This window comes from Fukomys damarensis, unplaced genomic scaffold, assembly GCF_012274545.1.
Source record: "Fukomys damarensis isolate Sample0158 unplaced genomic scaffold, DMR_v1.0_HiC HiC_scaffold_22, whole genome shotgun sequence".
NCBI lineage: Eukaryota > Metazoa > Chordata > Mammalia > Rodentia > Bathyergidae > Fukomys > Fukomys damarensis.
In genome coordinates, this window is record NW_022900934.1 from 14,875,275 (window position 1) to 14,887,510 (window position 12,236).

The 12,236-nt window shown below is 38.5% G+C and overlaps 1 protein-coding gene and 1 pseudogene across 1 annotated transcript in view; one reads left to right on the plus strand and one right to left on the minus strand.

Moving 5' to 3' along the window:
• LOC104867177 overlaps window positions 1–6,286 on the minus strand; it is a 20,170-nt pseudogene extending 13,884 nt beyond the window's left edge.
• Window positions 1–12,236, plus strand: part of LOC109118280 (WAP four-disulfide core domain protein 15A-like) — a 32,286-nt gene that overhangs the window by 17,578 nt on the left and 2,472 nt on the right. The window contains exons 3-4 of the mRNA XM_033767071.1: window positions 9,822–10,035; window positions 10,189–10,347. Coding sequence (XP_033622962.1) covers window positions 9,951–10,035; window positions 10,189–10,346 — 243 coding nt within the window. The 5' untranslated portion in view covers window positions 9,822–9,950 and the 3' untranslated portion in view covers window position 10,347. The remainder of the gene's footprint in view (window positions 1–9,821; window positions 10,036–10,188; window positions 10,348–12,236) is intronic.

Here is a 12,236-nt window from a genome sequence, read left to right on the forward strand (position 1 = left end):
GGTGAGATTGGACTTTCTTAGTATGTGTTAACAACTACACATCAATTAACTGTACAAACTTGGACACAGAAACTTATAACGATACCATCACATCATTTGAATTGCCAGTAGGCTGTTGGATGGTGCATAATTGCTATTCTAACAATAGAAACACGATTAGCACCTACAACAATGACAGAAACAATACAATCTATGGGTGATTGGACTTTCTTAGTATGTGTTAACAACTACACATCAATTAACTGTACAAACTTGGACACAGAAACTTATAACGATACCATCACATCATTTGAATTGCCAGTAGGCTGTTGGATGGTGCATAATTGCTCAATTCTAACAAAAGGGGATCAAACTTGGGTAACACAGATTTCCATACAATCAACCCACCTATATAGTACACCAAAATTGTTCTTAGAGGACTTAGAACAAGACCATTATAAAGAATTCATAAAGAAAAATCAGGAAATACAAAAGATATCAGAACATAACCAGAAACAATTAGAGTCCATACACAGAAAGATTATGAATACACAACACACTCTAACTAGATCAAATCAGGAAATACATCAGCTAGTAGGATTGATACGGACAAATACGGTCATTCCTAAGTCATGGAATCAGGATATGAAAAAATGTTCATTCTTTGATTTTCTAGCTAGACTAATACAATTAGACTTTACTTGTACACCACTATATCATTGGTGGGAATACTTCAAAGAAGCATTATATGTTGTATCCATGGTGTTTCTCTTAGTTGTCTTTCTCAGATTGCTACTCAGAATCTTCAGGAAACGAAGACATGCCAAGGTCAAGGAAAAATGGAAATCCCTCGCGAAGAAAATGTGATCTCATGCAACCAAATGGACCAAAAATTGTGTTACTACATTATTACAAATTGCATTGCCATACGCTTCATGATCTATTATATAATATGGGATTATTACCTAGAGAATTTAGAAATATCTTTGATTGCCATTTTTGCATAAATAGATTCTCTAGTCGATTCTTGTCTGGCATAAATAAGGATGATAGATTATTGCTTCTATTACAACATTTTCTGTTACATAATGAAAGATGGATAGAATCACACCCGATTGAAAGATTCTTACACATTCTTGCAAGTCTGATCTCTTGCTATATATGCAAGGGAACATATCCAAACTATATGCTATGCAAGAATTTAATTAGACATCGACCAGAAGAAGCTCAACAACTTCTGGAAGGTGATTGGTATTGTAGAAACTCACAAGAGTCGCTCTATATTCCAGGATCTTTACAATCATGGTGTATTAGAACATTACTAAAACCAGTTTTACAAGGATTGCTTTTTGAATATAATGCTTATACAACTTGGTATGAAATGAATAGAAAATATAGAAGAATGAAAAACTTAAATATACAAAAAGGGTTACATCGACATATTATGTCAGTAACTGAGTCCACAGGATTTCGACGCTATGACTTTGTAAACCCCCGTCTTGCGGACCTCTGAGATTCCCCATGTATATAAGGGGAGGATCAATAGTGACACCTTTCATGTTGACATCATTTCAGGTGTCAGGGGGTGGAATGTACTGAGCATGTAAAACATAGGACTTTGTAACCCTACAAAAAGCAGAATTAAGCAAAATAAACTAAAGTGAAACCAAGTGAAATTTGACAGCCAGCTGACAGCTTGGAAGCTGACAGCCTGGATGCTGAGTGTTAAGACAGATAAGAGTTTGCTGTGACATGTGTGAGACTCCCCCCGACATTTGCTGTGACACGTGATTGCTGTGACCCCCGATTAAGAGTTTGAAGTGAGGTAATGGAGAGTGTTGAGGAGTTAACTTAGATAGAACATATGGATGTATTAGATTAGAGATGATTTAAGGTATAAAAGGAGAAGACTACAGACAGATGACGTCGCTTGACGACTCCGTCAAGATGACCTGCTGAAGCTCTGCTGAAGCTCTGCTGAAGCTCTGCCGAAGCTCTGCCCGAGATGCTGACACACTGTACCTGATCCTGACTACCGAGACATCAAAGTCGCAGCTCGACCCTGCGAAGCCGGAAACCAGACTACATCTACCAGGTCGTATGCCCTCACCTATAGCATGATAGCATTTATGATTGTGTTAGAGATATTATGGGCTGGCATTATTTCTGGATTGCGCTGGCAATTGTAGTTGTATCCTTTGTGTGGGCTTGTGTTTGTATTGTTAATGAGAGTAAAAGCATTGATCAAAACGAAACCGAATTGGCAATCATTGATGCGCTGACCTGTGATCCCGAAACGCAAATCGGTGCTCGCGACAGAAACTATCTGACTATGTGGTTCAGAGCCTTTCAACTGGTTTTTGAGGAGTTTGTAAAGGTTTGAAGATGCCAAATGGAAAAAGCAGCTGTAGAACGTAAACCAAACTTGATGGATATTCTGGTCAGAAGACCAGAATAGAATTGGCAATCATTGATGCGCTGACCTGTGATCCCGAAACGCAAATCGGTGCTCGCGACAGAAACTATCTGACTATGTGGTTCAGAGCCTTTCAACTGGTTTTTGAGGAGTTTGTAAAGGTTTGAAGATGCCAAATGGAAAAAGCAGCTGTAGAACGTAAACCAAACTTGATGGATATTCTGGTCAGAAGACCAGAATACCGAAGAAATGGCAAAAAGTAAAGACCAGGCTCAAGGGGTTTCAAGTGAGAACACTCCTTTGACAAGTGGACTCCAGGATAGGTGTCACGTTCTGGCAGAAAATTTGTCTACATTTTGCTCATGTTCTGAGACTTTGGGGGAGACTGAGGTTAAGGGCAGTTGACTAATCCGGTGAAGAAAATTTCAGGCTATGGGATAAGTACTGCTTGATGATTGTAGCAAGATTTACACTGAGAAACAGGAGCAACAGGCTCATTTTTTAAAGTTTTCAGTTTTTCCAGAAAGGAAAGAACTATAAAGTTGGAGCATAAGAGAGTGTGGTTGCTGAAAAGATTACAAAGAAGCCAAGTACCTTGTATCAGGACAATAGGATACATGCCTCAAGGGCATCCTGGAAACAAGCAAGACCCCAACATTCCTAGACTCCAAGTTTCAAAATTTGAAACACTTTGCCTTGGGAAGAGAATCATAGGAAATCCAGTTCTTCAGGAGCAGCCAGAAATTATTTCCCACAGCTCAGTCATCCAGGCATTCAGAGGTCTCTGACCTGGCTAATGTTTGAACTGGTGGAAGACCGTGGTATCATCCACCTGGTTCTGATTTTACAGGAATCAGAATGCAAGAGTCACTGGGCCAGGGAGACTTCCACTCAGATTTCAGAAGAAAGCCTGGGAGAACAGATAGTGTTCTTATGAGAAAGCAGTGCATGAAGTTGTGATAGTGAAGCCACAAGTACAGTGGAGATTCTAGGAAGGCAGAAACACCAGGAGCATAAACTGTTGGCTGAGGACAGCAGGAAGCAAAGCTACCCCAAGAGAGAAGCCATGAGAGCTGCAATCAGCATCCTCTAGAGAGATGAACATCTAATCCTTTTGAAGTTCACATCTTTGCTCAGGTGTTTGACACAAAACTCTAAGATTTAATTTTTGTCCTGCTGGGTTTCAGTCTTGCCTTGGTCCCAATGCTTTCTATCCTGTATGCCCCATACCTGCTCCAGGATGTGTGTACACTTACTACTGTGGTCTTGAATTTGAGTCAAGCAGTACAATTCAATTTGGACCGATCAGTAGATTTGAATCACAAGACTTGAGTTTAGATCCATTTGGATCAATTGGCAGGCTCATATTTGGACCAGTCTTAGGCTTGCCTCTCATAAATAATCAACATTCCCATTTTGGGGGGATTGTGTAGGAGGCTCCCTCTTGTGTACTGATTCTGCGTTGCAGCACAGGCCCTCTTCACTCTTGGTGCTGTAAATCTACGCACAATTTATTTTTAGTGTGGGTTTGGAAGAGCCTATAAATCTACTTGGAAATTATCCCAAGGACTGTAGACAAAGTTGTTGCTTTAAAAAGAGCTATAAACACTTGGGGCTATCATCCCTGAAGAGCTTTAGAGACCAAAAGGCAATGAAGATCAGCTACAGAGACCAGCAATTGGCAATAACAAGTGGGGTCAACTGGCATTGATTGGCAGCAGTCATAACTGGCTAGCTGATCAACATTGACTGATTGCAGCACTCAGTGGGGGCAGAGATCAGTAGCAGCAATCTGCAACCAGTTACCTAGGTAGAGTCAAGCTGCACAAAATTTCTAACAGAGCCGCACTTTGCCGATTTGTGATTTCTATCTGAATTGAGCCAAAGACCTTCAACTAAGTGGTGACAGATGCACCGATGTTGGCTGTACATATATTTATAATTGCTATAACTACCTGCTAAATTGACCCTGGTATCATTATTTAATGATCTTTGTCTTTTTTTTTTTTTTTTTTTTTTTTTTTTATTTTTTTTTTTTTTTTTTTTTTTTGCTTAAAGTTTACTATCTATGTATAGCTACTCTGTTCTCTCTTTTTTTTTTTTACAGGTGAAATGAGACTCTTGTAATAACTTGCTATTCGGTTTTGTTTTTTAACTCATTCTGCCATGCATTGTCTTTTAATTAAGAGAAATTAATCCATTTATATTCAAAGTAACTACTGTCAGAAAAGGATTTACTATTGCCATTTGTTACCTACTATCTACTTGTTTTGTGGATACTTTCTTCCTGTTTTAAAGTCTTTCTTTGTGGTTAAGTGGTTTATCTTTAGTAGCATGTTTTGATGCCTCACTCTCCCACTTTGTTTTGTATACCTACTATAGATTTTTTCTTTGCTATTTTCATGACACAGAATCATCCTAGTTAGAAAAATTTAGATGACAAAAACTTAACTTTTACTACATACTAAAACCTCTTTAATGTAATTTCAGTCCTCCTCAGATTTTGAATTTTTGATGTCACAATTTACATCTTTATATATTATATATGCCTTGACCAATGGTTACCATTATTTTTACAAATTTTGTCTTTCAAACTTTATACTAAAGATACAAGCAATTTATATACCACCATTATGTTATTCGTCTACATTTGATCTTGTATTTACTTCACCTATGAGTTTTACACTCTTAGATGCTCTCAAGTTACTCATTAGCTTCCTCTTCTTTCAGCTTGAGGAACTCCTTTTAGCATTTCTTGTAAAACAGGTCTGGTGATGATGATCTCCCTCGGCTTTCCTTTGTGTGGAAAGTCTTTATCTGTCCTTCATTTTACAAGAAGAGCTTTGTTGGGTGAGTATTCTTGGTTTGCAAGGATTTTTTTTCCTTGATTGTCTTGAATATGGCACCAAATTCTCTCTTGGCCTATACGATTTCTCCTGGTAAGTCTGATATTAATCATATTAGAAGTTTTTTATATACTGTTTCTGTTTTCTTCCTGCTTTGGGATCCTGTCTTTGTCTTCGATCTTGGAAATTTTATGGTATGGGGTAATCTTATTTGGATTAACTCAGATTGAAGATCTTTAACCTTTCTATACATGCATATTTACATATTTGTCCAGATTCAGAAAGTTTCCTGATATTATCTCTTTAAATGCCTTTCTACCCCTTTTTCTCTACTCTCTTGAATGTCAACAGCTCATACATGTGCATTTTTTATGCTGTCCCATAAATGTCGCGCACTTTCTTTCCTTTTTATCCTTTTATTACTCCGACCATATACTTTCAAATAACTTTTCTCTGAATTCATAGATTGTTTCTTCTGCTTGTTCAATTCTGGTTATGGTCTCTGCTGCATTTAAAAAATTTTACTCATGTATTATTGATCTCCATGATTTCATTTTGATTTTTTAAAAATTATTTTTCAATCCATGCTGTTAAAACTCACTGATAAATTTCAATTGTTTCTCTGCTTTTTCTTTAAGTTCATTTAGCTTCTTTAAAACAACTATTTTGAATCCATAAGGAGTTTATACATCTCCATCTATTTAGATTTATCCCTGGCATTTTATTTTGTTCAACTGACAACGTCATGTTTCCTCTATTGTTCTTGATACTTATCTTTTATTTGTGTCTTCAATTAAAGAAGTGGGTACCTATTTCAGTCTTTTTAGTTTGGCATTGTCTGAGAATATCTTTCAACAGCAAACGTCCAGGAGTTCTGTGCAGGTCATCTATAATGGAAGCCCGTGATCACTGCAACCACTGTGGTGCTATGGGACACCCTAAACTCCTGACTGCCACAGTCCACATACCCCAGGCTGGAATCCCATGGCTTTTGGAGCTGCCGCAGCACCATATTGGAATACCGTGGCTGTGAAGATAAACGCATCACTGGGGTGGAGAAAAAAAGACCCAAGCTGCAGAGGCCTACCTGTTGCTGAGGTTTATCAAACCCAAAGCTACTGCAGTCAGGCAGCAGTGATGTCACCTAAAACTCAATTCCTCTGGCAGAGTCTCCATGTTCCCATCTAGTACTGAAATGTGTCTGTGGATTCAAGCTACTGACCTGGAGTGAGGGCCAATGAAAGTCTGTCTGGCGCTGAATTTTACTGTGGCAGGACTAGTACTGATATCGCAGGCAAAGTCACATGGTTATTTCCCTGTGCTTCCCGTTTCTCTTCATGCTATGGCAGCTAGAGTGGCAGGCAATGTAAAACTATCTTTCCCACCACATTCAGTGGGTCTGTAACTAGTATGTTATACCAGGTTCTGTGATCTCTCGTGGATTTCCTTAGCTCTTATGAAGGTACTTTCATGGTATTTCAGTGAGGGAGAATCACTACAGAACCCTATTCTACCATCATGCTCTGCCCTGTTCTCCTCCCCTTTTTGTCTACAATTCTCTTCTCTTCTTTGTATATGATACTGATTTAAAGTCTTTCCCTAGTAGTCCATTGTCCCTAGACAATGCATTAAGGGTAATTTCTCTCTCTCTCTTTTTTTTTTTTTTTTTTTTTTTTTTGGTACCATGGATCGAACTTGGGTCCTTGCACTTGCGAGGCAGGTGACAGAACCACTGAACTAAATCCCTGGCCCCATTTCTCTCAATTTTTCCCCTCCTGTCCATGGGTAGGCAAATATTTCGTGTTGTTTGTTTGTTTGTATATGTCATAGCATTTTCAGTGAAACTGGAAAGCAGTTTCTCTCCCTGGGGTTTGTAGTTTATATTGTTTTCTTGCTGATCATTTGTTTAGCAATTTTCCTGAGCTCATTTGATAAATTCTGCATTATTTCTCATAGATAAAGAAGATTCTGTTAACTTAATGGTTAGCTAATGATTGGCCAATGACTGTGTTAAATACTAAGAGCCAATAAGGCTCCTGGACTTTTCAAGGGGGTATGTGCATGTGCAAGTGTGTGTTCGTGTGCATATGTTTTCTGGCTTTTTTTTTTTTTTTTTTTTGACAACGGTGCACTAAGTATTAGACCGACTGAATTCACCATGTAGCCCAGGCTAGTCTTGAACTCACAGCGATCCTCCTGCCTCAGCCTCCCAAGTGCTGGGATTACAGGCATGCACCACCACGGCCAGCCTCTGGCATATTTTCAACGGTCCAATAGGCTGTTTACAGTTCTATGTTCACCTTTACTTTCTGCTGGCCCAGAGCATGAAATTCAGCTAGAGATAAGCTACTAGAGTCGTCTCCATTCTTTCCTTCACATGTATACATTAATGGACAAATGTCTAATCCTGTGCATGCATAATAATTCTGTTTTCCTGCCAAGATAATATACATTAAAAAAACAGGCATTTCATTCCCCACTTTTTGCTCTTATGAGCTCTAATTACTCTCACAGTCTGAAGTAACTATGATATCAAAAAACTGCCCCATAGTTAATGTTGTCCAGAGCAAGATTTGAGTTACATGAAATAAACAGTCTCATAGAAGCTGGTTAGAGGAACTGCCACAGTTCAAATAATGACAATTTTGGAGGGATGGAGATTTTAAGGGCAAAAGGAGGAAATCTTTCTCCTCTGAAGTGGCTGCGAGGTTTCTGATTTTCAAGATTATTGTAGTGCCAACTATTGACTTTCAAGGCTACCACACAGCTGGACAAAAATTATTATAACTAGTAAATAATCTGGGTACTATCTGTTCCTGCTAAGATTCACCCTTCTTTTTTTTTCAGAAACTCACAAATTGTTACAAAGCTTTGATTTAGTTCTAGAATTCTGAAATGGTTTTGACAAAAAATTGTTACCATTCTCATGGCTTTGAATGAAGATCAGATTTTAATCCCTGTCATTATTCTGAAACTCCTTCCCTGGTCTTTTAGGATTTTCTCTAGAGGAATATTATCAAGCTAAATTGAGCTTTTTATCCTGTATTGTTATTTTCACATTAGTCAGGGATAGAGAGTGGTTTTTTCATATATTGTACAGCTGATATGGAGATAATCATCTCCCCATATTTTATTAATAAGTAGTCCATGCACTTAATTTGGAATGTTAAGTGAACCACGTACACTGTTGAAATAAACATGAGCTTGTTCCTTTTTACATATTACAAAATTTACTGAGTAAACTTTTGTTTAGGCTTGTGTTTACCTCAAGATCTAAATAGTTTCTTTGCATTTAATATTTTTGTCATATTTTCAATAAAACTGCAGTGGATATCAAACTGCTTTTGAAAACAGAAAGGTCTGAGTCAGTGTGTGGGGCTGCAAACAAAACTCTTGAAAATGAAAGTAGAAACACTTCAAATCGCTGGCATGCATAATCACCACGGACGTAGAAAGGATTTTTGTTCTGAATGTGAACTACAATTCAATGAGGACAGGCCAACCCAGAGCTAGAAGAGAGCCACAGATGCACAACAAAAGATACAGAGTCAGAAGGTAGTCACAAGGGCTGGGGAGTTAGCTCTGTGGTTTTGCTGCCTACTTCACAAGTGCAAGGACCTGAGTTTGATCCCTGGTATCAAAAAAAAAAAAAGGTAGTCACAACTGTACTAGAAAGAGAGCAAAAGTTCACAGACAGAGAGGCTACACTTGCTTTTGCCTCCAACAGTAGATTCCAATTATCCTGGAGGCACTACTAAAGCTATTTTCTATTTGCTATGGTTTTTGTTTCTGTTTTGTGGGGGGTTGTTTTTGTTTTTGCAGCACTAGGGATTGAGCCCAGGGCTTTCACACTGAAATACATCTCCAACCCTTTTTAATTTTTATTTTCACATAGAGTCTAAGTCACTAAATAGCCCAGGTTGGGCTAAAACTTGTGATCATCCTGCCTCAGCCTTCCAGACTGCTGGGATTAGAGGCATGTGCCACCACGTGCCACTTTTTTTTAAACAGTTACTTACGCAGTAATTATTTTAGCAACCAAGCAAGTAGGCACAACACACTTTTTACAGAAATGCAGAATCCCCGTAATTATTTTTCCCAGAGTTCATATTTCAAAATGACATGAACTTAGGCTTTTGACTTAATAACAAATGAAGTTTTTACACTTTCATGAAGATATTAAGGAATAAAACAATTATACATGTAAGTCCTATGGATTACAATGAATTGGCACTATTCATAAAACTAGAATATAAAACTAGAAAGCATACTGCTAACAGTCCATTATTTCGCTTTATCTTTGTGATGGTGTGGGTGCTTTTTAAATGTTAAAGTGTTAAAAGTAGGAACCTCAATTGCTGAGGCTGGTCTGCAATTTCTCTAGATAGGCAATGGCGTGGACAGTAATGAGTATGACCTGGGAAAACGATTCCTTCCTACTCTCAAAATCTTCAGTGAAAAGCATGAATTATGATGGGCCACACCAGCCCAACAGCATCCTAAACACAAAACAGTCCATACAGTCTCTCAGCGGTTAAACCCCCGAGGTTATCTCACTGTATCTCTTCCTTGGGATGAAGGAAACATCTAGAATTTGCTGGAAAAGCTGACCTCCTGCCCCGGAAACCACAGCGCCCCCTGTTGGTGGTCCTCCTCCGAGCTGACAGGAACATCCTGCCTTCCGCTCAAGTGCCCATTTTCCAGCCGCTATGAAGCTGAGCAGCCTCTCCCTGCTGGCCTTGACCATCTTGCTTTGCCTCCACATGGCCCAGCCTGGACTACGGAAGAATGGAAGTAAGGCCTGGAGGTCTAGGGTGGGTTTGCAGTAGGGAAGCTTTTCCTCTCAGGAGCCCATGGAAACAGCTGGCACTGAAGCCCCAAAGCACCTGATCAATACCAATGTGGCTTTTTTTTTTCTTTTTCTTTTTCTTTTTTTCCTTTCCTCAGCTAAATGGAAACCTGGATATTGCCCAGAGTTTTTTCTTGAGTGTGCTTTCAATGGATTCCCTGGGTGCTTGAGTGATCGAAATTGCAAGTCAGGCAAGAAGTGTTGCTACTACAACTGCCGACATCAGTGTATGAAACCAGCGTTATCTGTGGATTGAGGTGAGTAGCCCTAGATCTGCTGTTCTGTGCTGCCAGGAACCTTTCCTCAAACAGTTTGTCCTAGGGGGAGATGAGAACTGTCTGTGCCTCTAGGAGTCATGGCAGTCAGAGCTTTCAATCAACATTTAAAAATCAACAGCTTTTCTATATATCAGTAATGAATTAGCTGCGAAAGACATCAAGAACACAGTCCCATTCACAATAGCTTTAAAAAACAAAACAAAATCTTAGAGGTCAACCTAACCAAGGAGGTGAAAAACCTCTGCAGTAAAAATTATAGAGCACTGAAGAAAGAAATATTAGAAGATGAAAAGATGCCTCTTCCTTGTGCATGGGTTGGCAGAATTAAGCTGTTAAAATGGTCATCTTACCAAGAGCAATCTACAGATTCAGTGCACTCCCCTTCAAACTACCAATGACATTCTTCAAAGAACTAGAAAAAATAATCCTAAAATTCATAAAGAAACACAAAAGACACAGAAATAGCCAAAGCAATCTTGAACAAAAAAAACAGGATGAAGTCATCACAAAACCAGATTTCAAATTACACTATAAAGCCAGAGTAACAAGAACATCATGGTACTGACATAAAACTAGACACACAGACCAATGGAACAGAGCAGAGGATACAGACACACCCACACAACTACCTTCATCAGATTCTTTCATTATTATTATTATTATCATTATTATTATTATTATTATTATTATTCATTAAGTTTATTGGGGGCCAAGGATTTGGCTCAGTGGTTCTGCCACCTGCCTCGCAAGCACAAGGGCCCAAGTTTGATACTGAGTATAAAAAAAAAAAAACTTGATTGGTACATTTTAAGTATACAAAACAATGACATTCACCATTGGGAATTTGTACCTTTGCATGATACATCTTGATTCTTATTTTTTCCTCAATCCCCTACCCTATTTATTTACATAGACTTTGTTTCCATTTTTCCCTTTTCTCATATTTATTCCTTCCCCCTTTCTCCTTCCTCCATCCTTCCCACTCCCCCTTCCCCTTTAAACCTTTTCTTCCTGTTTCACGTTATCTATTATACATTTTTATCCTTATTTACACTTTCAGTTTCCCACACCAAAGAAACTATTCAGTATTTCCATCTGATTCTTGACAAATGACCCCCAAAACATACATTGACCAAATGACTGCCTCTTTAACAAATGGTGCTAGGAAAACCTGATATCCCCCTGTAGATTAAAATTAGATCCCTGCCTCACCCTATACAAAAACCAATTCAAAATAAACCAAAGACCTAAGTATATGAAACTTTGAGCTAGGTGTGATGGTGCACACCTGTAATCCTAGCACTCTAAAGACAGGAGAATCACAAGAAATGAAACTAAAATTGCTAATAAATAATTAAATAAATGAAATACTTGAAGTGACATAGAAAAGGACCCCAACAGCACAAGAACTAATAGCAAGAATCAATAAATGCGACTACATCACATTTTAAAAGTTTCTGCACAGAAAAGTGGGAGATAATCTTTGCTAGCTACACTTGTGACAAAGTACTAATATCTAGAATATATAAAGAACTCAAAAAACTTCACATCAAAAAAATCAAATAGCCCTGTTAATGTGCAAATGAATTACACAGACATTTCTCAAAAGAAGTAAAAATGGTCAGAAGGATATAAAAAAAAGTTCAACATCTTAGTCATTGGGGAAATCCAAATCAAAACTACATTGAGATTCCATCTCACCTCAGAATGGCTATTATCAAGAATATAAAAAGAGCCGGGCATGGTGGTACACACCTGTAATCCCAGCAACTCAGGAGGCTAAGGCAGGAGGATCGCTGGGAGTTTGAGACCAGCCTGGGCTACAACACACACACACACACACACACACACACACACACACACACACA